The sequence below is a fragment of the Anopheles gambiae genome, chromosome X (assembly GCF_943734735.2).
Source record: "Anopheles gambiae chromosome X, idAnoGambNW_F1_1, whole genome shotgun sequence".
Taxonomy (NCBI): Eukaryota; Metazoa; Arthropoda; class Insecta; order Diptera; family Culicidae; genus Anopheles; species Anopheles gambiae.
The window spans coordinates 453,891-480,619 of NC_064600.1; the positions used below are offsets into that span (position 1 = coordinate 453,891).

The 26,729-nt window shown below is 51.8% G+C and overlaps 2 protein-coding genes and 1 long non-coding RNA gene across 16 annotated transcripts; 1 reads left to right on the forward strand and 2 right to left on the reverse strand.

Annotated features, from left to right (window-relative positions):
• Positions 1-211: 211 nt before the first annotated feature.
• On the reverse strand, positions 212-1,111 carry LOC133394013 (uncharacterized). Its single transcript, XR_009766568.1, has 2 exons — positions 431-1,111; positions 212-364 (listed from the first exon to the last, which is right to left on the reverse strand). It is a non-coding gene; the product is annotated as an uncharacterized LOC133394013 (long non-coding RNA).
• Positions 1,112-1,623: 512 nt separating this feature from the next.
• On the forward strand, positions 1,624-15,875 carry LOC1272246 (protein retinal degeneration B). 13 transcript variants are annotated; one of them, XR_009766551.1, is made up of 8 exons: positions 1,624-1,762; positions 5,328-5,426; positions 6,704-7,478; positions 7,562-7,995; positions 8,496-8,571; positions 9,394-11,624; positions 11,737-13,156; positions 13,358-15,875. XR_009766551.1 is itself a non-coding variant. In XM_061662137.1 (6 exons), exons 1-6 carry the CDS (start codon positions 5,349-5,351, stop codon positions 11,923-11,925), a joined length of 3,783 nt encoding a protein of 1,260 aa, XP_061518121.1. In that variant the 5' UTR covers positions 1,634-5,348; the 3' UTR covers positions 11,926-15,875. The 13 variants fall into 13 exon arrangements, 1 of the variants encoding a protein (XP_061518121.1); XR_009766563.1 differs by having other exon boundaries at positions 1,633-3,471; XR_009766557.1 differs by having other exon boundaries at positions 1,633-2,723.
• A 1,322-nt stretch (positions 15,876-17,197) lies between these two features.
• On the reverse strand, positions 17,198-26,033 carry LOC4576005 (protein lava lamp). Of its 2 annotated transcripts, none has more exons than XM_061645885.1 (7): positions 25,892-26,033; positions 25,529-25,686; positions 24,565-25,395; positions 24,362-24,485; positions 18,283-24,279; positions 17,940-18,209; positions 17,198-17,871 (listed from the first exon to the last, which is right to left on the reverse strand). In XM_061645885.1, the coding sequence occupies exons 2-7, from the start codon at positions 25,595-25,597 to the stop codon at positions 17,798-17,800; spliced, it is 7,365 nt and encodes a 2,454-aa protein (XP_061501869.1). In that variant the 5' UTR covers positions 25,598-25,686; positions 25,892-26,033; the 3' UTR covers positions 17,198-17,797. The 2 variants fall into 2 exon arrangements, with proteins under 2 accessions (XP_061501869.1, XP_001237372.4); XM_001237371.4 differs by having other exon boundaries at positions 25,529-25,602; positions 25,892-26,025.
• Between the last annotated feature and the right edge of the window lie 696 nt (positions 26,034-26,729).

Genomic DNA, 26,729 nt, shown 5'->3' on the forward strand with positions numbered 1-26,729 from the left:
CGTGTCGATTAATCGATCGTCACATGTTCGGAACACTGTATATGCGGCAGCTTCATTTCGGCAAGGTAAGTTTAAAGCTTGTGTGGCCCCACCGATAGATGGCATCAGCAGTAATAGCGTGCTTCTGCTGGTTGATGATGATAAGGTTATCTTTATATGTCTCTTCACATCTATCTATATGTTTAAAATTAATTTACACAAACGTTAAATGTCTTCTATTATTTTACATGCTGGCTTTATTAATTGTTTCATAAAATAACATTTCTTCAACTGTGCCCTTTGAAGGTCAGAGTTAGTTGGACTGTAGCCAACAAACGCGCATGTCTCGCATCTTTCACCTTGCAAACCGTTTGCTGGTTGTTTGCTGCAAAAAAAGCACAGTAAATGGAAGCCATAAAGGAAATTAAATGTAAATGGAACTAAATGTAACCTATTCCATCACTTTAAACGTATTCCAAGGAGCGATACTTCCTACTAGAGCAAAAATATGAAAACTTTCTTTGCATCTTTCACCACTTGGAAAGAGATTTCGATCACTCTCAGTAACATTGTAACCAAAGTTTAATCCTGCCGTTTTATAGAACGACCTTCAGCTTTGAGTGTGTGTGTGTCATTTGACGTCTGGTGGCGCAAGTATCAACAGGGTCTTTCTCTTTATTGCTTCGTAAAATATTATCGTAAAATGAAAATATACATCCAATGAGCAGAAGAAATTGTATGTGTTACAAACATCATCAAACATAGTTGAACAGGCATAACTTAGGAAGAAACTATTCTTCAGATTATATAGAATGTTAAAATTTTGTAATTTACTCAGAATGTCTGAAATTGGGTTTAAATAAATGATAACGAACCAAAAGCTCCGGTTGGTAGGTCATTAGTTGTCCTATGAATTGCTTTTCCGTTGAAGGTACATGAGGTACATCAATAACAACGTTGGTAGTTGGTGTTTGTATGTTAAAGTTGCTGATCGTTCCTAAGCAAAGCCTAAGGTTTGATAAGGTAAAATATACGATTTACGCAAGTGTGAGTATGTATCTTTCTCTAGCTTATAATACGACAGTCATCGCAGCGAATTGAAATCTACCGTTGCCCAGTTATATGCAACAAATAGCTCTTTATTTTCTATGAGATTGCGATCTCAGCTGACGACTGCAGACTGGAGAGTTCGAGCACTGTCAAGCCTCTCAGCAGCTACCTGCTCGAAAGGTCTAATGGAAAATGTTTGTTGGGTGTGCAGAGAGGATGGAAACAACAAGAGAAAGCGTATTTTAAAACATCAAAAACAAGAGACGGGAAGGCTCAGAGAAATCACATTGAGGCATTGCCCTTGAAAATGAAAAATAAAATCAATTTAAATTGTTTTTAATATTAATAAAGGAACCAAATCAATGTAAAAGATAATTCTTCTGAGTACAAAGCTGGCCCCAGGAATATCTACCTAAGATATGGCCACTGGTTTCGCGAGCTCAACCAGTACGCTCCCGTTGTGCTTCCCAAACAGCAATCTAATGAGGGAAGAGATCGCACAACGTGCTCGCATCACGGCACACACGCGCACGGGAATGCTCAAACACACAGCGAGAGCTGCTGCACGACAACAATTGTTTCCCACTGTGGAGGCTATCTCGCAGAGTGCGGCCGCACGTGTAACATTGGCCGTCTACGACGCAGTCGTTCTCGGGACTTGTTCGTGTCGGGCAGCAAGAGAACCGTACTCGCGCACCGGGGCACGGGCGGCTAACGCAAAACACAGAGCAGAGTACAGAGAAAGAGAGCAACAACGACAACAACAACAACAACAACAAATACACGCAAAAAAGCATACATTAAGTATACATATACATGTGCCGATACATGTATATATATACTGTACAGTTCACCAGCTAAACCATTCGCCCCACCAACCCCTCCGACTGTGGCTGTGTTTTCGTTTATCCATGTTTATCTATTGCGCTCTTCCCACTTTCATCCCCTAAGTGTGTTTGGAAAGCTGTATGTATTGTTCCCGCCCCAGCATCATCTCGCTGCACTGTTCAATTCTACACATATACACATAGCGCGTTGTATTCCGTATACACCTGTATTTTTGTGTTTTTAATTTAACAAAAAAGTCCTCCATTCCTGACTGAAATTATCAAACATTTGTTTTTGCGCAAATGTGTTGCATGGGTTGTGTGTGCGAGCGATAGTGTTTGTGTCTCTATGTTTGGTGTAAAAGAGTTAAGAAAAACAGAGCAAGAGACGAGCAGATCTTCTCGACTGTATACACTAACCAGATGAACTGTACGTGTGTGTGTGTATGTGTGCTCGTGCCCATGTGTGTGTGTACAACTTTTTTGTAAACAAATCATCCGCAAATTCCGAGTGCTGCCCGTACATTTAATTAGCAAACAGAGAGGCCTCTTGCGGGTGCACTTCCTATAGCTCTAGTGACGTGTTTTTGGTGCGTTCATCAAGACCGAATCGAAAGTTAGAACAGTGGAGAAAAGGAAACAGAGGAGATGACAAGGAAGGGAAAGAGAGATAGAGAGAGAGAGAGAGAAAGAGGGAGAGAGAGAGAGTGAAAAAGAAAGAGAGAGATACAGAGAGTGAAAGCGTTAGAGAGCGACACAGCAGGAAAAAGAGAGTGCGTTAGGTCGGTGCCCCCTTTTGCCATATTTATTGATTTACCTAGGCCGTCGAAGCAGTCGTGTAACAGCAGCAGGTAGCTGTAAGGATAGGTGAAGTTTGTATGGGCCTAGTGGAGCCTTTTGTTTTTCTATCTATTTTTTGTTTGGTAGTGGAAATGGTAGTTCTTCCGACGACGAATGAGCCTGTTAACAAGTTTGTTGCGCAATCTATGCGAACTGCAATGAACGGCAGCAATGGTGCAGCACCGATAACAGATCAACCATAAACAGTCCTTTGCTAGCTTCAGCTGCTGCTAGCAAGAAGTGTATTTTGGATAAATATATATGTATTTGTGTGTGTGTAAGTGTGCTTGCGTGTGAGGATGTAACCAAAGCTGCTCTATTTGCTTATCTAGCCTCAAAAAATACCACGAGTGGCTCCAGGTAGGCAGTACATCTGCTCGAATGAACCAACAGAGGCCGCTCAAAACCTCCAGAAACGCTTTGTTGCGCCCTTTCCGTGGCGCTGTTGTTGGCGAATCTTCCCCCTCAAGGTCAAACAGAGAACCGAGCATCAATTAGCATCTGACGGTATTTACACTAGAAGCAAAAAACACAAAAAAAAGTACAACAGCAACGCTGCAGGTTTAAGGTAGTGCAGGGTAATCTCTGTGGGGGTAAGGGTCAGGCAAAAGTCGCGGGACCTGCTCTCTGGGAACGGCTGCTCTCTACGCTGTTGTACCACACACAGCAGAGGATTTCGAAATGTATTTCCTGGTTCTGGTCCAGCACGGAAAATTGCGCTCATTTTCGGCAGCGCGCCGTTTACGCTACACGATTGAGTACCTCCAGGCACCAGGTAAGCAGATATAGCAGGACGGTAGCTTGGTAGCTACCTTTTATACCCACGCACGACACAACCAGGAAGGCAGTACATTTGCTACTCGGCCGGGGTTGTATCGTTTCTTTGTGTCGAATGAAAGATAGAAATTGAACAGCAAACTGAGTAGGCCGTTCAATTGTAGCCCAAGTTCAAGTTGCAGCGTAGTGGGAGGAGGAGGTAAAATGGAATTCCCTTATCATGAGCAAAAAGGAAGCAGGCTTATTATTAGATTATTGCGATTGTTGCGATTGCACTTGTTAGGCAGTTTAATAGTCTTGGGGCAGTTAGGGAAATCCGGTTCGAAGGACCAAATTATTTTGGTTCCCGTTTCAAACATAGCTGAGTGGAGATACATTTTACCAAAGCAGCCCTTTGACCTTTCGACAAGCTTTGAGCGATAAAGACAAAAAAGCTCTAAATAATAGTACAGAATCTCACGTGGATAAGCAAAAAAAAAAAAAAACTATCACAAAAGCTATGTTCTGTCCCGGTTTCGAGTACCCGCTCTGGGCTAGATGAGTGTATCGTGTTCACCTGTGAGGCGAGTTGCCTACCATTCGGGCGCAAAAAATAGATTGGCTTTATTCGCTCCAGAACAAGCACCCACACACATACACACGCTTACATGCGCTCATACACGGTTACACGTGTTTGGTGTTCGAGAGATGCAGGAGACTATGCTTGGCCTAGCGGACCGTGCTATCTGGATTCAGTTCAATTTAATTAGGGACCGTTTGTTGCATGATTCAAAAATAGGATTAATACAGGTCAGGAGCGACAGTGTGTGTGTTAGAGGAAGAGACATGTATAGAAACATAACGAGAGGGGGAGAGAGATAGCCAGATATATACACAAAAGAGAGAGAAAGAGCAAGAAAACAGAAGAAAAAAACGTTTGCGCGCAGCAAGTAGTAACGGAACATAGCTGAAACGGCGGAGACTTTAAACTGAGTTGGATGCATTTTGGAGCAAGCTAATCTGCCCACAAACAGGCGCGGAACATACGTATACGCCCGGTTGTGAGATTGTTTGTTTGATTGATTAGTAGATCAACTGATTAGTAGAATGTTCTATTTTATTTAAAGCTTTCCCTCTCTTTATGTCTCGGGCTTTCCAATCGCCCTTTTTTCTTTTGCCCTTTTTTCGTTTCTATTTCCCTTCTGACATGTATTGCTTTCTACTTCGAGGCAGGTGGTCTTACTGATACTTCCGTTACATGCTAGAGTAACATTGTTATGTAACTAAGTGTGTGTGTGAGTGTATTTATGTGTAGTTCCGTCCCTTAGTAGTACGACATTAACCTGCATTATGTAAGGAACGGGCCAGCACCACCGCCAGAAAGCAATCAGATATGCATGCGTGTTTAGAGTGGACTTTTTAATTTCGGAACCCCGCCGCAAGACGACCTGCATGTGGGTGCTGTGTGTGTATATCTTCGCATGTGTGCGTGTGCGTGCGTGTGTATGTGTAGTAGACACAACGTGCCATCAGTCGGCCTGCATGCCATAGGCTACCAGTCAGTCAGTCAGCTTCGAGCGTTCGGAACGCTCCTGAAGAGAACTGCGTTCACCGCGAATAACACACGCTGCCTCGCTGTAAATCTTCGCTCGTTTTCTTGCTTCCGACTCCGTTTATTCTTTTATTATAATTTCGTTTATCAATGTCGAATCTACCTGCGTTTCGGTAGTTGTGAACTGAAGCATACAAAATCAAAAATAAACAGGCGAACCAAAACCACAACCAAACATATCCCGATCAACCGTCGCTTGATGGAAAGCGGACGACGAACGTGCAGTGAAACTGACCTGTGTGTACCATCATTCCCTGTTGCAGGAAAGCATTAACGGCTAAACGATGTTAATAAAAGAATATCGTATTCCACTGCCACTGACGGTAGAGGAATATAGAATAGCTCAGCTGTACATGATAGCGGTAAGTACTACTGTTTCTGATCATCTCCAGCAGACGCGGGCAACTCTTCCCGACTGCGCGCGCAACAAGTGTGAAACACCACGCATTAGTTTGTCGATCCTGCGCACTCTGCCACTCCTCCTCTGTGCTAGCGCAGGCTGGCGCATGTTTCTGTCGTAGTGACGCATCTTCTTCCCAAAACACCTTTTCCCCAAAAGGGCACCATAGATTTCTAGTACCTGCGAGAGATTGGACACCAATGACTTTATCCACCCCCCGCTTGGCTCTTCGCGGACTTGGAGTTGTAGTTTAGATCAGAACACAAACTCTAGTCTGGAGTTTGTATGTATATTGCCTGAGTAGATGCAAGTGTTCCAATTCCAATCCTATAGCGTGTAGTTTATGAAGAGAACAGACACCAGACAGATCCGGAGAATATAGAGTGTCGAGTATAAACATTAAGATTTAATGATCCGACCTGTTACACGTAGTCAGTAAATGTACGTTTGGTTCTGAGAAGACTCTCAGCTGTGTTGTTGTAAGATCTGTAGAGACTTCAGCCCTAGGGGGTCTCTTTCCCCTCTTAGCAGACAAGCAGCCGCTTGCTACTTGATAATGACTCATACGTTCAATTTTGCATCTGGCTTACCCACCACAAAGTTGATCGTTCAAAGCTACAGAGCAGTAGATTGCTTGGATATCTCTTACGGGGTCAATTTCCCTTACATAGCACGTAGTATAGCTCTTTCAACCTTCCAAACCTGTTACAACCAACAAAGCACAGATGGTTGTTGGAGTCAGTAGTATCGACCAGTCGACTATCAAGCTATGTTGGCGCGATGTCTAGAATATCCACACACACACACACACACACACACACACACACACACACACACACACACACACACACACACACACACCCGTAAAAACGAAGGTGATGTAACGCACGTGTACATGTTGCCATTCTACCCTATCTTGTAACACTACCGTTTTCCCCTTGCTCCATTTCTTATGCCTCGTGGGGTGGCCTCGTGGTGTCACTGGTGTTGGTTTTCCAGCAAGCTTTTTGCGTCCCTATCACCCCCTTAGCCTTAGGCACCGGTGTCGGAAATCAAGCCCCGTATGGTACATTTGCTACATCGCTGTAGGGTGTTCCTGGACAAGGTCGGGTCGTAGTGAACCTTTTGCATTTGCGTGTGTGTATGTGTGTGTGTGAATGCACTCGTCCCCATTATCGCCGAGATATCGTGTACTGCGCCATTTACATTTTCATGCACGCGCTTTTCCCAACATTGCAGAAAAAAAGTCGTGAGGAAAGTAGCGGCGCTGGCAGCGGGGTCGAGATCATCGTGAACGAACCATATCAGGACGGACCGGGCGGCAATGGGCAGTACACGCGCAAGATCTACCACGTCGGCAGCCACCTGCCGGGCTGGATCAAGGGCCTACTGCCGAAGAGTGCGCTCACGGTCGAGGAGGAGGCGTGGAACGCGTACCCGTACACGAAGACCCGCTACACCTGCCCGTTCGTGGAGAAGTTTTCGCTAGAGATCGAGACGTACTACTTCCCAGACAAAGGGCACCAGGACAACGTGTTCAAGCTGAGCGGAGCTGACCTGCGCAACCGGATCGTCGACCTGATCGACATCGTGAAGGACCAGCTGTACGGGGCGGACTATACGCGCGAAGAAGATCCGACCGTGTACTGCTCGGAGCGGACCGGGCGCGGCCCGCTCTCCGACTGCTGGCTGGACGAGCACTGGGAGGAGGTACAGGGCAAGCAGCAGCCGACCGCCCGCAACATGTCGCTCATGTGCGCTTACAAGCTGTGCCGGGTCGAGTTCCGCTACTGGGGCATGCAGACGAAGCTGGAGAAGTTCATCCACGATACCGCGCTGCGGAAGACGATGCTGCGGGCGCACCGGCAGGCGTGGGCCTGGCAGGACGAATGGTACGGCCTGTCGATGGACGACATCCGGGAGATAGAGCGGCAGACGCAGCTCGCCCTGCAGCGCAAGATGGGCAACGAAGAGGGTGGCAACGAGCAGGACGGGGAGGGCGAGGAGGGCGAGGGTAAGTGTGATGCTGCTGGGCCTGCCGCTGTTTTGGCAGGTTTCGGTGTCGTAATTGTCGGTGTTGTTTTTTTGCTTCGACAGGTACCAAAGCGGCCGCCGAGCAGGACAATCGAAACGCCAATCAAATTTACTCGATCGAAAAGACGAACGAAAATTCGACGCCTCACATGGAGAAGAAGGAAGCGATCCCGATCATCACGACCACGGCGGAGGCGGACCACGGTGGGCCCGGTGCGGGCCGACCATACCGGAAGGAAAAACCGAAACCGTCCGCCCCCAGCTCCGAGGAGGACGACACGCCAGATGGGAAACAGCAACAGCGGCGTCGGGAGGAGGACGATGAGGAGGAAGACGAGGACGAGGATGTCGAGGATGAAGAGGAGGATGAGCGACACGGTGGAAGTCGCGGGCAATCTCAGCAGGGCGTCGCCTGCTATCTGCGCAAGCAGAACAACACTGGCTCCAAGAGCAAACTACATTCACCGCTCGGCTCCGCACACAGCTTCGATTTGCAGGTAATGACGATTGGGCACTAGCGATGGGTTAATAGCACATTTTTGAGGAGTAAGATCATCCAAATTCCTGGAGAAAGTCGGAGCTGGAATCGGAGCCACGATTTCAGACGAGTCTGAGGATGAGTTCAACCGCTCCCGGCGACTCTGGATGACTCCGGATGACTTTGGCTGAGTCCAGACGACTTTAGGCCAATCCCGACAACTCCAGATAGTTCTAAGCTGGGTTTGTGATTTTCAATTGGGTTTGAATTGAAAATATAAAAAATACGAGTTTTCAAACCCGTTGGAAATCTCAACCAGACTCGCTCGGACCTATCCGAACCTGCCCAAAGTAGTCCAGCGTCATCCAGAGTCATTGATATTCGTTCGGAATTCGTCAATCTTCTTTCTTCCCGAAACAATTGGTGAAGAATTGTCGAATCGAATCCGGTGTAAACATGCAACACTGACAATGAACCCCCCCCTCCCCTACCCACCTCTAATGGTTCCGCTCTTTACAGGTTGCCAACTGGCGCATGGAAAAGCTGGAGGTGGATTCAAAATCGGGCTCGGAGGAGGAATTTTTCGACTGTCTAGGTAGGTAGTCGTATGCACTTGACAGCTACTGCTGTTTCGAAATCACCCACACTACACGAGAGAGGTGACATTTACGTAGTGTGTGCGTCATTCGCGTGCTGTTGCGGGGAAACGTATTTAATGTTGTGTCATTCTCCATTCATTTTTTAAATTATCTTTGCTCGTGTTTTTTGTTGCAAAACGAACGGTTTGCTCGTAACAATTCATAGTACATGCGCATCTAATTCATTATACTTCACTGAACCTGAATGAAACTGAAATAAAGCAAATGTCTTTAAGCGTTTTCAGTTCATTCTATTTAAATACAGTTCGAGTATCAATTACTTGTACGTAGCTACAGTAAGTTAGAGCAAAGGAACGAGTTCCTCTCCATTACTTTTGATAGCAAAACTTTCAATCTCATAGAACATAGATCGTAAAATAGCGTGTGCAAATGCATTCTGTGTGTTGTGTACCATAAAGTGTTACAGCAACTGTATCTTCCCAGTTCGTGTTAACGGTCGAAACTTGAATTTGAATTAGTGCAATAAAATCGTCGTTAGAAAAATGGTTAATAATTACAGCACCCTCAACGTACTGCAAGACACATAATGAATACCGTCAAGTAGCGCAATGACCGTTGTTGATCGATTGTTTCTGTTTCTTTTCCTTTTTCTTTGTGTTTGTGCATGCGGTTATGTTTGAACGTTAACTCAGCACGCGGTAGGTGTTCGGTAGCGCGATATCGCGTCGACAAGTGTTGTACGTGATGTTTAAAATCTCTCTCTCTCTCTCTCTCTCTCTCTCTCTCTCTCTTTCTCTCTCTCTCCCTCCCCTTTGTAGGTGATATGGGCGAAAAGGCATCGCTGGTGAAGTGGAGCTCGCTGGAGCTGCTGGCGGAGGAAGATGACAGCCCGCAGCTGGCGCCGAACCACCGCAACCAGGAGGACAGCATCTTCAGCCAGTCGTACCTGCAGCGGGTGACGTCCGAGCGGGGCACCCGGCGCTCCTTCCTGGGGCACCATTCGTCCAGCATCGACCGGGGCACCGGGCACGGCGACCCCTCGCCGCCCGGTTCGCCCGGCCTGCCGTCCTGCCCGACCACGGTGCTGGTGCTGATCATGCACGCCGGCAGCGTGCTGGACGCGAGCTCGGACATGACCACCAAGAAGTCGGACATCACGACGTTCCGCGGCGCGCTCGAGTCGGTGATGCGCCAGCACTACCCGTCGCTGGTCGGGCACGTCGCGCTGCGGCTGGTCGCCTGCCCGGCCGTCTGCTCGGACGCGCTCGGCATCCTGTCCAGCCTGAGCCCGTACTCGTTCAACACCTCGCCGTCGAGCGCGGACGTGTCGAGCCTGGCGGACGTGCCGATCGGTGCGATCCCGCTGCTGGCCACCTGCTCGCCCGACTTCCAGGAGTCGGTTAGCCGGGCCGTGTCCTGCGCCAACCAGACGTTCGCCGACTTCCTCAAGTCGGACGAGGGCCGCGGCTTCAACGGGCAGGTCGTGCTGATCGGCGACTCGATGGGCAGCGTGCTGGCGCACGACGCGCTGTGCCGGTCGGCCGCCCACCAGGGCAGCGAAGCGTCCGGCCTCAACCACATCGCCGACTTTGCCGAGGGGAACGATCTCGACGCGACCAAGCTGCTGACGGCTCCGTCGCCCCGCCGCCGCTCCTCCTCCACGAGCGAGTCGCGCGTGCCCAAGTTCGAGTTCGAGGTGGGCGACTTCTTCATGTTTGGCAGCCCGCTGGCGGTGATCCTGTCCGCCCGCCGCCTCTCGGACGCGCGGTACGGGGCCAGCAAGCCGGCCTGCACCCAGCTGTACAACCTGTTCCACCCGACCGACCCGACCGCCGCCCGGCTCGAGCCGCTGCTGTCCGCCCGCTTCTCGATGCTGCCGCCGCTGAACGTGCCGCGGTACGCCAAGTACCCGCTCGGCAACGGGCAGCCGTGCCACCTGCTCGAGCTGATCCAGTCCAGCCCGCAGCTGTTCGCGGACGGCGGCCCGGCCGTCCCGTCCGCCCGCCGCCTCTCCGACACCTCGATCCAGAGTGCCGCGTCCGGCATGATCGACAACGTGCCGCTCACCACGATCAACCAGCTGCAGCAGCGCTGGTGGGGCTCGAAGCGCCTCGACTACGCACTGTACTGCCCGGAGGGGCTGAGCAACTTCCCGTCGCACGCGCTGCCCCACCTGTTCCACGCGAGCTACTGGGAGTCGAGCGACGTGGTCGCGTTCATCCTGCAGCAGATCGGGCGGTTCGACGAGCCGGGGGCCGCCGGCTACGGCTACGAGAAGGACGTGTCGAGCTTCCGGCCGTCGCAGCCGCGCGAAAAGTGGAACAAAAAGCGCACCTCGGTCAAGCTGAAGAACGTGGCCGCCAACCACCGGGCGAACGATGTGATTGTGCGCGAGGGCGAACCGCAGCGGCTGGTCGCCCGCTTCATGTACGGGCCGCTCGACGTGATCACGCTCGCGGGCGAACGGGTGGACATACACGTGATGCGCGATCCGCCCGCCGGCGAGTGGCAGCTGCTCTCGACCGAGACGACCGACAAGAACGGGCGCGTCAGCTACATCGTGCCGGCGGAGCAGGCCTGCGGGTACGGCATCTTCCCGGTGAAGATGGTGGTGCGGGGCGACCACACGTCGGTCGACTTTTACATCGCGGTGGTGCCGCCGCGCACCGAGTGCATCGTGTTCAGCATCGACGGGTCGTTCACCGCGTCCGTGTCGGTCACCGGGAAGGATCCGAAGGTGCGGGCCGGCGCGGTGGACGTGTGCCGCCACTGGCAGGAGCTCGGCTACCTGCTGGTGTACATTACCGGCCGGCCGGACATGCAGCAGCAGCGCGTCCTGTCCTGGCTCAGCCAGCACAACTTCCCGCACGGGCTGGTGTCGTTCGCCGACGGCCTGTCGACCGATCCGCTCGGCCACAAGGCCACCTACCTGAACAATCTCATCCTGAACCAGGGGCTGATCGTGCACGCCGCGTACGGCAGCAGCAAGGACATCAGCGTCTACACCAGCATCGGCCTGAAGCCGAAGCAGATCTTCATCACCGGCAAGGTGCGGTCCCGCGTGCTGGCAGGGTTTCCCTGCCCGCTTTGCGTAACGGGGGTAATTTTTGTATTAATATTTTATTGTTTTTTTTTTTCTACTTGCATTTCCCAACCACCAGGTGAGCAAAAAGCACCAGTCCATGGCGACACCACTGACCGACGGGTATGCCGCGCATCTCAGCTCGCTGATGACGGTGGGCGGCTCCCGGCCGGCGCAGGGCAACGCCCGCATGGTTATACCGCGCAGCTGCTTCAACCTGCCCGGCCAAAATCAATCCATTCGCAGGCGAAGGTTCGTGCCGGGCTAGGCTAGTGGGCGCGGGCGGAGCCCAGCGCGAACGGACACCGGAACCGGCACATGGAACCAATCGAATCAACACTAACCCCAAGGCAGCCAACAATATCCTAAACAGGGCCCCAGCAGCAACCCTTGCAATCCATGCCAAAAAGAAGAAACTGGAGGAAGAGGAGGAGGAATAAGAAGAAAAAAAGGGTGGGGGGAGGTAATACCTAAAGCCAGTAACCAAGCGGAGAGCGACAGCGTATAGGAAGAGAACGTAAAAGAAGAGGAGAGAAGAACAAGGGGGAATAGTAGTAAACATATATAAAAGCACTATTTAAGAGTTGCATCCTGTATAGTAGTTGTTCGGCAGGAAGGGCAATAAGTGGAGTGGAGTGGAAGGCACGAGAAGCATGAGCAAAAGATGAAGCAGCGAACCCCGTAAACCAAACGATATTCCTTAGCGTGTAAGCAGCGTTATATAAACACACGTGCACCAGTTTTTTGTTCGATTCTCTCTCGCTCTCTCTCTCTGTCTCCCTCTCTGTCTCTTCCTCGATCTCTCATAGCTTTCGGACGTATCAGTTAAGAATCGGTACAGAGATGTGGCAGCCCTCCCCTCCCTCTCCTCAGCAATCTATGATATATATAATATATATTAGCCAATGGCAAAGGTGTGGAAGACCACAGTGCGCAAAAAGGCATTTGCGACCAATACGAAAGATCTGTCAACAGGAACTGTTATGTGTTATGTAGCGAAACTTAACTATAGTGAGAATGATATCATCAGTCGAACATGGTTCGAATAGAAAAGGAAACACACACACACACACACACACACCAACACGATACTCAAGCGATCACCAACTATCACTGGCTAGTGACAGGCGACTCTAAGGAAGCTTGGCAATAAGAAGCGAACCCTACAGCAATAATCCTGCGCCCCTGCATTATCTCTCGAAGCAAAATCCCTCGCGCTCTCTCTCTCTCTCTCGCTTTTCATTCCATACATATTCCTATACACTCCCATCCACCCCACCCCTCTCCTATCTCCTGTCTTTGTCTTACTCACCCAAAAACGCAAACACACACGCATCCATCAAACTCAGCACCAGTGAGGCGATTATCGGGCGAGCACGAGAAAACACATACACACACACACACACATATAGGTGCCAGGCTCTAGGCGAAAACAGGGGATTGCAGCCATTTGTAAAAATAAATCAGGATTTCTATGCAATATTCTATTTTGTCACATGGTGAGTATGCTGTGTCACCTTGCAACAATATCCCAACCACCATCCCCTGTTACCCCACCCCTTCCCCTAATGCATGTTTTAGTACAAAATTGACCACTCACCCCTCTCTTCGATGCTCCTTGGTTTTGCTGCACACGGCACCCCCGAACCCGAACTATTTCCGACTGAGGCTAACCGCTAAACTCGTTCACTTCGTTTCAGGTACCTGGCTTAGAAGACTGTCTCTTAAACCGGCTGTAAAGAGGAAGAAACCCAAATTAAAACAAAACAGAGAAAAACGCAAAAAAACGCATACAGATATGAAAAGAAAGCAAAGGGAATAATAATATAAATAAATAAAAAAAACAACTACAGATGAATCTATGTAACAACAACTCTAATAACAAAGCGAACAAAACTGACGCGGAGAAGGCGCGAAAAGAAAACACAGAACCTGTTTAAAACGTGAAGCAAAACAAAAAAAAAGAGAAAGATACCGTTTATAATTATTATAACCTTGTTATTCGAGTATTGTTGAGCCTTATCTCGGTTTTTGTGTTTTCACAATAATGAAAAGGAGTGGTGGTAGGATGAGGTGGTAGACATCAATTCAATGTTCTGATATATACAAGTCGAATCTGTTTGGATATGTAATTAATTTGTAAGAACGTTTTACCCGACGCGGATTGGGCACACACACACACATACATACACACATCCACACATTTGTGGTGCGAAAGTGTGCGAACATACCTACAAAAACCAAAACAAAAAAAAAAACAAAAAACAAAAACAGTGGAAAAGGGAAAAAGAAAATTGCAATGTTGCTGGTAAGCGGCAGCAGTAAAGGAACAAACAAAAATCCCACGCCGATGCGCACCTAATTACTGAACATATACATATAATGGATACAACTTACATATAAAACCGCGGGAATAGGTGTCCAGAACTGGATGGTAGTACAGTGCAAACGTTGTAAGAATCTATACATATATACATATATACATATAATATACATCCGTAGACGTATTATACAGGAGTCATCCAAATGTTCGTAGTTTGAGGCAAACGTCCGTTAGACGCCCGGCAATGTGTTAGAGAGAGAGAGAGGGGGGGGGGGGGAGAGGATACAATGAACAGGGGACAGGAAACCCTGCCCAGGGCGGGTTCCTGTATAAAGCAATGAGGTGCCCACTCCGCTCACCTAGATGGGGAAGCACTGGGGAATAGAGGAGAATATATTCTAAAACTTTGATGTTTCTTTACTGTTAACGTATGGAAGACGTATGGATGTGTGTGTGTGGGTGTGTAGCAAATTGTAGTGATTTAGAGGTTTAAAACCTGCCCCGCTCCCCCTCCATTCAAGAAAGCAAGATTGAAAGTAAAACAAGCAAAGAAATGAAATGGGAAAAGGGGAAAGATGACAAACTAACAGCTGAAAATGATGGGGCACTTAGAAGAAGTAGGAAAAAGAATGCGAAAGCAGTACATGTATGTGTTGAGTGGTCAAAATAAACTGAAAATCAAACTCTGAAACCAATGAACGACGTAATATTGCAAGAAGATGTGAAACGGAACTTGTAACTTGTAACTTTATCTAGCAGCGCCGCAACTGCACACTATACATTACGGATTTACACACACACACACACACACATACACCTCAACATGAATACACACCTACACACGAACACACTCACAGTTATGCAAGGCGAGTGATTTGGAAGTCTTCTCATAAAAAAAGCAAAAGCGAAACAAAAAAGCAAGAAAAAGGCTGTCAATCTCTGAACCCACTACGCAAGAGCTGCGCTGCTCTGCTGTAGTAATTACTCGTACCATACGTTGTGTCTCTCGCCATGATTATTTATCCTCCGTCACGGAGCGACTATTGCAAGTATGGATGGAACGCAGAAACCGTACCCATGGGACTAAACCCATCAGAGGAGTCCATATTCATGTATGTGTGTGTGTGTGTACCAAATGTACTAACAGTTGGGTTGACAGCTGGTGTCACTCTGCCACATCCGTTACTAGGTATAGCCGCTACTTAAACTAGGTCGATGTCCCCATTCATGTTTATCATCGCAGGAATACCACGAACGGTTAAAAGCTCCGTAAACCCATATTCACAACATCCGCACATCCACTCTGTATAACACTTGTACTCAAAAAGAGCAGCTCTCGACGAATTTACACGCAGCAGAAGGAACCCGAGCGAGGAACAAAAGTAACATACACTCAAAACAAACAAACAAACAAAAAAGAAAACAAACGAAGTATTCTATTCACTGGACAATCTTTGACTACGATCAAAACTAGTACTATTACTTCTACTATTGCAGCTGCTGCTACTACTTCCACTACTAAATGCAAACTGAAAGCAAACGGAAGCAAACAAACAAATGAAATCGAACCCCAGTTCCCCCGCTTCCCACTCCCCCTGTAAATCAACAAAGGAAAAGGTTGTAAAAGCGAAACGGCTGAATGTTGTATAAGTGTAAAGAATTATTAGCAACTCCAACCGTCAGTGAATCGTTAGCTGTATCCACGTTTTGGATGCGATCTATACTGCATACACAGTACACACATGCACACAAATATACACAGACACACTGACACGCCCTACAAACGAAGATTTCAGCTGACACTTGGCTATACTAAGCGGATACTATGAATCAGTTGCTTACTCGTAAAGTGATGTAATTGCTTGTACATTAATAAATGATAATAATAAAACAAACCATTGTTGGCTGGGGCCTGTCGCAGTGTACATATGATGACCATTTGTAGCAACTAGTTCATTTGGCACTGGCTAGGACGCAATTTCAAGGGTCCGCTTTACTGTCAGGTATACGCTAAAATAAATGGCTTCCAAACCCGATCCAAATTGGAAAATAAGGATGAACCATTAATTAACATACGGATAAAGAAACCGTATCAGTTCTGGATAGCAGAACTTGAACTGATACTGAATCCATACCGTCCTGGGATAAGTCACGAACTCAGACCGGTCCTGGAACTAACTTATCCGGCGCTACAACCGCTCTGTGGTCTTGGCCTGCCTCAGGAGTTATCCCGGCCTTAATGGCGGAAGCCTCCACGCCATCTTGCCACCTCAATTTGGGCCTACCACGCCTCCTCTGTCCTTGTGGACGGCGTTAAAAAACTTTACAGGCTGGATCCTCCATTTTCATGCGTACATGGCCAGCCAACCGGAGCCTGGCGAATTTATACGCTGCACGACGGCTGCTCTAAGGTGAATCTTCAAGGTACCTACGACTTAGAGATATATTCATCTTGGGGAAAATAAATTAACACGTTCCTATGGAGTATCCAAGCAGCAACTAAGGAAGTATGGGACCTCTTATGATCGCCAAATAAAACAATTTTGTGAACTACTATTTAAAAATTCACCTTACAGAATCTAGGCATCCGATTCGTATATTTAGCTTAGGGAGACTTTCAACTTGAAGAGACAGCACATGTATGGCTGGAACAGTGTTCAAATGATCATCTTCGAGAAACAATCAATTGTAATGTTACATTGTTCACACATACCATGCAGGTTTTCTTTAACGGAAGCTATCAAGACGATCACTTCATTTGACAATAGTTGCACACTTCAGCATTCCGCAGCGCTCTTCCCATGGCTCTGTAGAGCAAATGGGTCGGTCTCGTGGTACAGTCGTCAACTTAACGTACGACTTAACAACATGCCCGTCATGGGTTCAAGCCCCAAATAGACCGTGCCTCCCTACGTAGGGCTGAGCTAAGCACACTAGTGGTTGTTGTTGTTTGTATAGTTTAATGAGGAGTTCTCCAACGGAGTTCTTTCGCATTTCACACTAGTGGTACAGGCAGGTTGTTGTGCCAAAGAAGAAGAAGATGTGTTAATTATTAATATTCGGCGTCAATATTGGTAGAGTTTATGCTTGAAAATTTTATACTCAAGAAAAGTGAAATGTTTATGTCGATGGTGTTTCGGAAGTAACTAGCAAACTGCGATGAAACGTAGTTGATGCAAAAATTCTTTAGACTCTAAGCTCTTAATTCCGAGCCGTATTTATAGGATCATCAAAATGGTTTTCTTTTTTTATTATACATCTTTGTTTCACTAGAGCGTTAATTTGAGAGATATACCTGTATCATACAAACATTTACTTCACCGTTCTCTAACCCAAATGCGTAATAACTACCGGAACAGAAACGCAACCAAGCGTCGTTGCACGGTTTCCCGCAGGGCTTTTAAGCTGTTTCCCACACATTTTGAATCAGTCCCACGGTTTAACGGTTACTTCTCACCGTAGGAATGAATCAAAATTTTGCGAAATAACAGCCCCAAATCCAGGGAAAACTCCCTACACATTATAACAATAACCGAGCGTTGTTTTTTTGTGGAAATCCTGTTCGGAAACTATTGTAGATACATAATGATTCGTTACGTGCGGAGCATGTCATGCTCCTCGTAGTGCAGAGCGGAGAATCATTCGCTACTTCTTCTTCCGCGGGCAGTGGTTACTGCGAATCTGCTGGAACACATCCACAATTACAGTAGGGGGCGGAAGGGAATAAAAAGGAACAAAACAAAACAAAACAAAACAAAATCAACAAAACAATGATACCTTATCTAACTAGACTATGGGCGCGCGCAAGTGTGTGCTTCTATTTCTTCCCCAATATCCAGTTAAGCAACACCGTTGACGCGCTCTGCTGTGGTGCTGTTGCATCTGCATCGGCTGCAATAAAGAATTAAGCATGAGTGTGTGTGTGTGTGTGGAAGGGGTACAAATAAACCCGTTCTTACCCGTCACGTCTGTGCCCGCGATTTTGGCAGCCGCCTCGACCGGCATGTTGGCCAGATCGCGCTGTATCAGAGTCAGCTGGCGGTCGCGCTCTTCGCGCTCCTCCTGCCAGCGCTTCTCCTTCGAGTAACTGATCGACTGCAGTTCGGACAGCTTGGAGGTGAGGTCCTGAGGGCCGGACAGGCTTGAGATGGGTCGCTCGTCGACCGGCAGGCTGCCGAGCGAACGGTCCGGCGAGGCATCGATCGAACACTCCCCTGACGTGCCGTATTCTAGAACGAAAATAAAGGGGGAAATTTAAGTCAAGTGAAAGACCAAACGCCTGCCAAAAGGTTGCTGCTGCACCTTGCTCTCCGGGAATGGGGCCCGCTAACCGCATCTTGTACTCCTCGTGCATGCGCAGCGCGTTCGACAGTCGCAGCTGCAGCGTGTCGCGCTCCTGTAGCAGATTGCGCAGCTCCAGCTCCAGCTCGTCGCACCGCATATCGCGCTGGTAGATCATGTAGAGTGCCAGCTCGAGCTCAGCCTGTGGCACCCGGTCGCCGGACGCTTGCTGTTGTTCCGGCTTCGGGACGGCCGACTCGCTACCGCTCAGCCCGGACGCGAACAGCTTCGTGGGATCGACGCGTGCCGCCAGCCGGGCATATTCGGCGCTGCGCAGGGCCAGCTGCTCCTTGAGCGTCACGATTTCTAGCTCCTGGCGCTCCAGCACCTCCCGCACGGTTGCGTCATCGACCTGGGGAGTGGTGGCCAGCTCCGTGCCGGCAGTGCCCGCAGCGCCACTCAACGCTCGCTGCAACAATTCCGCACGCTCCTGTTCCAACTCCTCCACCCGTGTCTGCAGGGCGGTAAGCTGTTGATCGGGGGACGCAGCGACTGGCTCCGCCGAACCCGCGTCCTCCCGCTGCAGCTGGTCTAGCGTCGAGCGGAGCATCTGTATCTCGACGCCCTTCGCGTCCAGTTCGAGCAGTGCCTTGTTGAGCCGATCCTCGAACTGCAGATCGTGCAGTATCTGCTGGTTCAGCACCTCCAGCTCGCGGCCCATCTCCGTCTTTTCCTCCTCCAGCAACCGGTTGGTGTGCTCCAGCTCGGCCAACTGCAGCTCCAGCGAGTGGCTGGTCGACTCGGGCACGGTGGTCACTGATGCCAGCGCGTCACTGCCCGCAGACTGTAGCTGCGCGTTCCAGCGCTGCAGTTCGCTCAGCTGTGTGCGCAGCTCCTCCACGCCCTCCACCTCTCGGGCGAGGTGCTCCAGCCGCGCGTTCAGATGCGCCACCTCCGATTCGCGCATCTGCAGCGTGGCCGTCACCTGTTGCACTCGCGCCCGCAGCTCGTCCACCTCGCCCGATGGCACAGGGCTCGAGGCAGTGCCCGCTTCGCGCAACATCTCAATCTGCCTGTCCTGGTGCTCCTTCACCTCGGTAAGCTTCTCGCAGGCCGACTCGAGCAGCTCGAGCTTCACCGCCAGCGCTTCCTTTTCGCGCTCCAGCTCGACCACCTTCTGCTCAAGCAGCGGGTCCTGGCGTAGTGGCTGCTGCTGCTGCTGCTGCTGCTCCTGCTGCGGTTGCTGTGCGTCCAGCTTCACCTTGCACTCCTTCACCTTGCGCAGCAGCTTGCCCGACTTCACCTTCAGGTCGGTAATTTCCTGCTGCATGAGCTCCTTCTCCGCCTCGAGCTGCTGTATCAGCTCGCTCTTCTCGCGGATCGTCTCCTCCAGCCGGGCCGTATCGCCCATGCCCCAGCCGGCGTCGTCCCACATGCCGAGCTCGGGCTCGGGCTTCGGCGCTTCGGGCTGGCCGGCGGGCGACGCCTGGCTCTCCTCCAGCGTGCGCTGCAGTTCGGCACACTCGCGCTCCTTCGTGTCGAGCGCACTGGACAGCTGCTCCCTGCGGGCCATTTCCTGCGCCAGCGTCTGCTCTGCCGCCTCCAGCGCACGGCACTTCTGCTCAAACTCCCCGCTCAGCTGCTCGTACCGCTGATCGGCCGCTTCCGTTTGCCGCTGCAGGTCCGCTTCCACCGTCTGCAGGGCGCGCTGCTTCTGCTCGCACTGGTCGAGCAGCGTCTGGTAGCGCTGCTCCGCCTCGCCCGTCTGCTGCTGCAGCAAATCCAAATCTTCGTTCAGCGCCCCGTTCAGCGAGGTTAGGATGGAAATGTTCGTGCGGTCTTCGTGCGTCTGCCGCTCGAGCGAAGCGACGGTGTCGCGCAGCTGGGCCAGTTCGCGCGTTTGCTCCTCACACTGCGCACGCTGCTCGTCCAGACTGGTCTGCAGGCTGGCACGCGCCTGGTCCAGTTCGTGCAGCTGCTGCTTCAAGTCGTCAAGCTCCTGCGACTGCTGCTCGGATTGACGCGCCCGCAGCTCGTCCGACTCGCGCCGCAACAGGTCGAGCTCCTGGTCGCGCTGCTTCAGCGCTTCGTTCAGCTGTTCCTTCTGACGCTTTTCATCCGCCAGCGCTGCCTGGGTCGTTTCGTGGTCCTTACGCAGCTGTTCGCACTGCGCCTCGATCCAGCCGGTGCCCTGCGTTGCCACACTCAACGAGTCCTGCAGCTGCGTCAGCTGACCGTGCAGAGCCTCGTTCGCGGCGGTGAGCCGCTGAATCGTGTCCCGCTCTTCGCCCAGCTGCTGCTCGAGGGCAGCCACGTTCGTGCGTAGGGTAGCGCACTCCTCGCCCAGCTCGGCATTGCTTTCGTTCGCTTCGCTCAGCTGCTGCTCCGCTGCGAGACGCTCCTGCTGTGCCGTTTCGAGCAGTTTGCGCAGCTCGATCAGCTCGCAACGGTGCGATTCCTCCAGCTCCTTTCGAGCTTCCAGCGCCTGCTGCAGTTGCTCCTGCGTGGCGACTAGGCGCTCATTCAGCTGCTCAATGTTGTGCTCTCGCTCGACTGCCGACTGCCGGTGCTGCTCGAACGCCTCGTGACCGGCGTCGAGATCCGCCCGCAGCCGCTCGATTTCATCGCGCGCCTCGACCAGTTCCGTTTGCTGCGATTCCAGCGCACCTCGATCAGCCACCGCCCGCTCCAGATCCGTCCGGACAGTGGCCAGCTGCTGGGCGAGCCGTTCCATTTCCTGTTCTCGCTCCAGCCGGCACTGGGAGCGCTCGCTGCGTGCCGTCTCGAGTTCCGCCTGCAGCCGTTCGATCTCGCCGGTCAGCTGGCCCGTACGTTCGTCCGTTTCCTGTACCCGCGCCTCCAGCGCACGCACTGCGTTCACTTTTTCGGCCAGCGTTTGCGTCACGAGCTGATCCGTCTCGACCAGCAACGCCAGCCAACCGAACACATCCTTCGGCGGCTCCTCCAGTGGGCTGTCCACCGTGGGGTCATTCGCCCGACGACTCCACTTCTCTCGGTACTGCTCGATCCACCGCTCGGTGTGGCGCAGCTGCTCGGCCATCCGGCTGTCCCGGTCGTTCGCCACCGTCAGCTCCTCCTGCAGCTCGGCCAGCCGGTCCTCCAGCCGCTTGCACTGCTCGTGCTCCGCCCGGACGGTCGCGTTCAGCTCCTCCTTCTCGCTCTTCAGCCGGCCCAGCAGTAGCGTCTGGTTGTGGAAGTCCTCCAGATTGCTCTGCGTCATGCGCAGCTCGTCCTCCAGGTAGGCGGCCCGCCGCTCCCACTCCAGCAGCCGCTGCGCTTCCTTTATCTTCTCCTTGATGATCACCTTACACTTCTCTATCTTGCCGCTCTTGTTCGCCAGCTCGTCCTGCAGCGTCTGCATCTCACCGCGGCACCGGTCCAGCTCCGCCTGCAGCGACTCGGCCGCGCCCGCTTTGACGCACAGCTCGTCCCGTGCGGCCGCCAGCTGCTCGGTGAGCTTCGCCACCTCGTCCCGCTGGCCCGCGCACTCCGCCTCCATGTGGTACTTTTGCTCGAGCAGCCGGTGCAGCTCGTTGTTGAGATGGTGCAGCTTTTGGCCGAGCTGTTCGTTTGCCTCCTGCAGCTCGCTCGTCGCCTCACCCGTATCGACGGGCGCTCCCGCACCGTCGATCTGCTCCTGCAGTGCACGGTTCGACTCGCCCAGCCGCTCCAGCTCCCTCTCCAGCTCGGCGCACTGGACGTTTTTCTTCTTCAGGTTGGCGGCAAACTTCTTCAGCTTCTCCAGCAGCTCCTCGTTCTTCTGCTCCACCAGGCGCCTCTCGGCCTGCGCCCCGTCCAGCCGCTCCTGGTGCTCCTCGACCGTGCGGTACAGCTCGATGATCTGCCCGTTGAGCGTGTCGATCGTTTCCTGCTTGTGCTGCAGCTCCGCCTCCAGCTCCTCGGTCGCCGTTTCCGCCACGCTATGGCGCAGCTCCGCCTGCAGGCGCTCTATCTGCTGCGTGCGCGCTTCCACCTCCCGCTCGAGCTGGTGCTGCCGCTCGGCACCGTACACCTTCAGCTGGTGGGTTTCCTGCTGCGCCTCGAGCAGCCGCTGCTGGATCTGCTGCAGTTCGGCCGATTTCGCATCGACCAGCGCATCGATGTCCTTCTTCAGCAGGAGAATCTCGTCGTTCTTGCTGTTCAGCTCCACCTTCAGCAGCTCCGGCTCGTCGTCGCCGCACGCCACCTCCAGCTCGTGCTTCAGCAGTGCAATCTCCTCCTGCAGCAGCATCACCTCGGACGCTTTGCTCTCGAGACACTTGACCGTTTCTGCCAGCTTCGCCTCGAGCGTGCTGATCGTGCCGTCCTTGCCTTCGTCCGTCTCGAGCGTGCTTGAAACGTGTTCCTGCTGCTGCTGTTGCTGGGATAGGAGCGCAATCCGTTCGCTGAGCTGCTCCCGCTCCCCGACACACCGGCCGTACTCCTCCAGCAGCTGCCTGCTCATTGTTACCATGCTTTTCGCACTCACCGTAAGCTTCTTGGCCAGCTGCATCTTCTTCTGCTTGTCCTTGTTCTTGTTGTAGTTTGCGATTTCCGTCTCGACCACCACCAGCGACTGCTGGTACACGGTCTGATCGAACCCGGCGGCCGCTTCCGTCGGGGCGCCGCCCGCCGCTGCCGCTGCCGGCACCGGCACGACTGAGCTGTCCCGAACGGTGGCCAGCTCCTGGCGGATGCTTTCCTTCTCGTCGTTCATGATGCGCAGCCGATCCTCTAGGTCCGACTTGGCCGACGCCAGCTCGCCGCTGTACGTGCGCAGCTGCTCGTTCGCCTCCTTCAGCTTGTCCAGCTCGCAGATGTACGCCTGGTTCTCGATCGAGATTGCGTCCAGCTTTTCCAGCACCTCGCGTCGCTCGTCCGTGAACAGCTCCACCTTGTCCATCAGCTCCTTGCTTTCCTCCATCAGCTTCAGCAGGCTCTCGTTCAGGTCCTCCTTGCTGCTCGGTTTGCCGTCCGTACCGTCCCCATCGGGCGCACCATCACCGTCAGCAACAGCAGCAGCAGCGTCACCACCCTCCGCCGTGGTTCCACGCTTTTCCGAGTTTTCCATCTCCTGCTTTTCGCGCTGCGTCAGGTTTTCCAGTATCTCGATCGACTCGGCCGAGCTCACCTTCTCCAGGCTGAGCTTGTCGATCCGGCCGAGCAGTTCCGCGTTCTCGTCCGCGTACCCCTTCAGCCGCTGCAGCAGCTCTGACTTTTCCGCCTCCCAGCTGTGCAGCACGCGCGTCAGCTCGGTCTTGTCCGCGAGACACTTTTCCAGCTTTTCCTCCAGCTCGATCGAGAGCATCTGGCTGGCGATGCGCCCATTGTCGCCCAGGTCGGCTCCGTCGCCAGCGTCAGCCGTCGGCTGCCCGGCGAGCGATTGCAGTTCGGTGCGCGTGCGGTTCAAATCTTCGCTCAGGTCGTTCTTCTGCTCCTCGAGCAGCTGCATGGCGGTGGCCTGGTTCTGGCACGTCAGCTCCAGCATTTCGATGCGCTTCTGCAGCTCCGGGCCGACCGATTTGCCGGCGCCGTCATACGCGCTGCCGGCACTGTCCGGGGCACGCTCTTCCGCCTCGGCGAGCCGCTGCACCAGCAGGGCATTTTCCTCCGTCAGCTTCGCGACCGTTTCGTGCACGCTCGAGGTTTTCTTGAACGTATCCACCTGCTTCTGGAGCTGCTTGATTTTGAGCTTGCACTTGATCATGTTCTTGTTCGACTCGTCCAGCTGCTGCCGGAGCTTGGCCGCTTCCGTCTCGAGCTCCTCGTCGGCCGACCGGGGGAACAGCGGTTTCGGCCCGCTCGTCTTTAGCTTCTCCTGCAGCACCGACACGTTCGCCGTCATCACGTTCAGCTCGATCGTTTTCTCCTCCAGCGACTGGCGCAGCTCGTCCATCTGCTGGTTCATGCGCTCCGCTTCGAGCTCGTTCGCGGCCAGCGCCTGCTCGAGCGTGTCAATTTTCGCCAGCGCATCGTGCAGCTGCTGCGCGTTCGTGTCCTCCGAGAAGGGGGCGGGTGCTGAAAGTTCACAATACAATCTGTAGTAGCTGATGGGGAACTCGAAAGTTTGAACGAGATTCACCGCGAGGAAAAGGCTTACCTGGCGCTTTACTTTTCTTTTTACACTCGCTAGCCCTTTGCAGTGGATCGTATCCGTAGGACTCGAGCAGCCGTGATGCTGCTTCGTCGTTCGAAATGTGGTAGCTTTGTTGCAGCAACTTCATCTACAAGGATGGTACAGTTTTAAATAAAAAATAAAAAAACCCCACATCGATCTGCTCCGCCCGCCCGTCACCATCTTACCTGCAGGTTGTGCAGCTCGCCCACCAGTTCGGGCTCGGGTGCGTTGTCCTCATCCAGCAAACCGTTCACCAGCCGGGACAGTGCACCGAGCTGCTCATCAATAATGCGCTCCTTCTCGTGCAGCTCGTCCTCCAGTGACGTCACCTTGCGTTCGAGCATTTCGTCGCTTTTCCGCTTGACCTGGGCCTGCCGCACGCTGTCCTCGAACTTGGTCAGCTCGTCGTCGAATTGCTCCTCGCTGTCGTGCTGCAGCTGCCGCACCGGCGTGGAGCTCGACACCCTCGCTCCCACCCCCGTCATCTCAGCGTCCAGAAACGAGTGGCTGCTGACCGAGCGCCACAACCTGTCCGGCGGATCGCCCAACGATCGATCCGCCGTGATATCCGCCAGGCCCGTGCTCGACCGGCCCACCAGCGTTTGCTGGGTCGCCTCAAGCTTGTGCTTGATTTCGATCACCTTCTCCTCGATCTCCCGCTGGCTCGACTCGCGCTCCGCCATCTTCAGCCGGTTCTGCTCGATCTGCTGCCGCAGCAGCGAGCACTTCTCCATGCCGTACGATTCCGAGCGGCCGCGCGGAAAGGCGGCACTGCGCGGATCGGGCCGCACGTCCACCGAGCCCGCCCGCAGCGGCACACCCTGGTCGATGGTGGCGAGCGACTGCGAGCTGGCGCTGGCGCTGCTCGCCCGGTTCAAGCGCGAGGTCGTCACCTTCGTCTTGAAGTGTGTCAGCCGCTGGGCGATGTTTTTCACCTTCTCCTGGGCGGTCGCATGCTTCATGTCGTTCACCACCTCCGTCTGGCGAATGATTTCACGCAGTGCGCTTATTTTGGCCTGCCGAAGAGCAGTGGGGAGGGAGTTTAGCATTGATTGCATTCACAGATGTTGTGATGTGAATGAGAGGGAGAGAGAGAGTGTGTGTGAGCAAGAAAGAGGGCAGAAAGGGAAAGTTAATAGATACACGAACCTGCTGCTCTTCGAAGTTTGATTGGAGATTGGCTAAGTCCGGATCGTCAAGGTTGCTGCTGCTCGCCATGGTGACTGGGAAGGGTTCGGGGTGGGGGAGTTGGCGAAAGAAAAATAAAAATAAAAACACAGAATCGAATGTTTCCCGGAAGAAAGTGTCTGTTCAGAGAGAGGAGAAAATGATGTTTTTTGATCAATGTTTTTACTGCATTCCTCTGGGAATGGACGGGATGGTAGGTTTGTGCGTTTGCCTTCTTCCATTCCATTCCCGTCACACACACACACACACTGTGGTTGCTGATTAACCTGAGTTGCCGAGGCCCGGCACACAGCACGCCACTGCATTTGAAACCGCTCGGCTTACCTTGTAAAGCTAGCTAATTTATAACTTGAAGACAGAAAATAATACTATTTAAACTCAGGAAAACATTTTCGTGGGCTCGCTGTACACATCATCAACTGTTTCATGTTTTGACAGTGACGATTTTCGCCCGGCACGTCCGTATAAAAAGTCACCATTTCGCCCGTACACAAGTTGAGCTGTCATTGTGTTTTTCGCCGTTTATACGATTACAGCGCGTTCGAAATGAAAGTGTATTGTGTGCGTTGCCTTCGGTTAATTTGTCTTGCCACATCACGCAGTGACCATTCAGATTAATAATATCCTAATTTATCGTGTATAAAACAGTCTCCCTAATGAAAAATTCAATATGATTAAATTTTGCAACATTCAAAAAAAAAAAAAAAACAACGCATCCAATATGGATCAGATCCCTTCCTCGAGATTTATTGAAAATTACCATTTTGACATGCCTTCCGATAATATCGCATTCGATGAAGAACTGCCACGAGCTCAAATCGGTGATGTGCTGTACAGGTATTCCCCGATATATGCTATTAATGCAGACCGGATGCAATCGCGTATATGGAACTACGAAGTTTTTCAGTTGTAGTTGTAGTTGTAGTGAAATTTTGTCTAATTTTACTTTCAGTTATAGATTTCAGCTACTAAATTAGTTGTTTGATCTGATTCCTACTGAAGATTTTCTTTTTGTTCTTTTCAAAATGGTTTTTTGAAATTCAACAAGAATGGAACTATTTTGCATTTGGCAATTGATGTGTCAAATCAGTACAAGCTATTCAAAGCACGATTAAATTTAGAATATCGCGTAAAACGTAACCGTGTATATCAAGTATGGCGT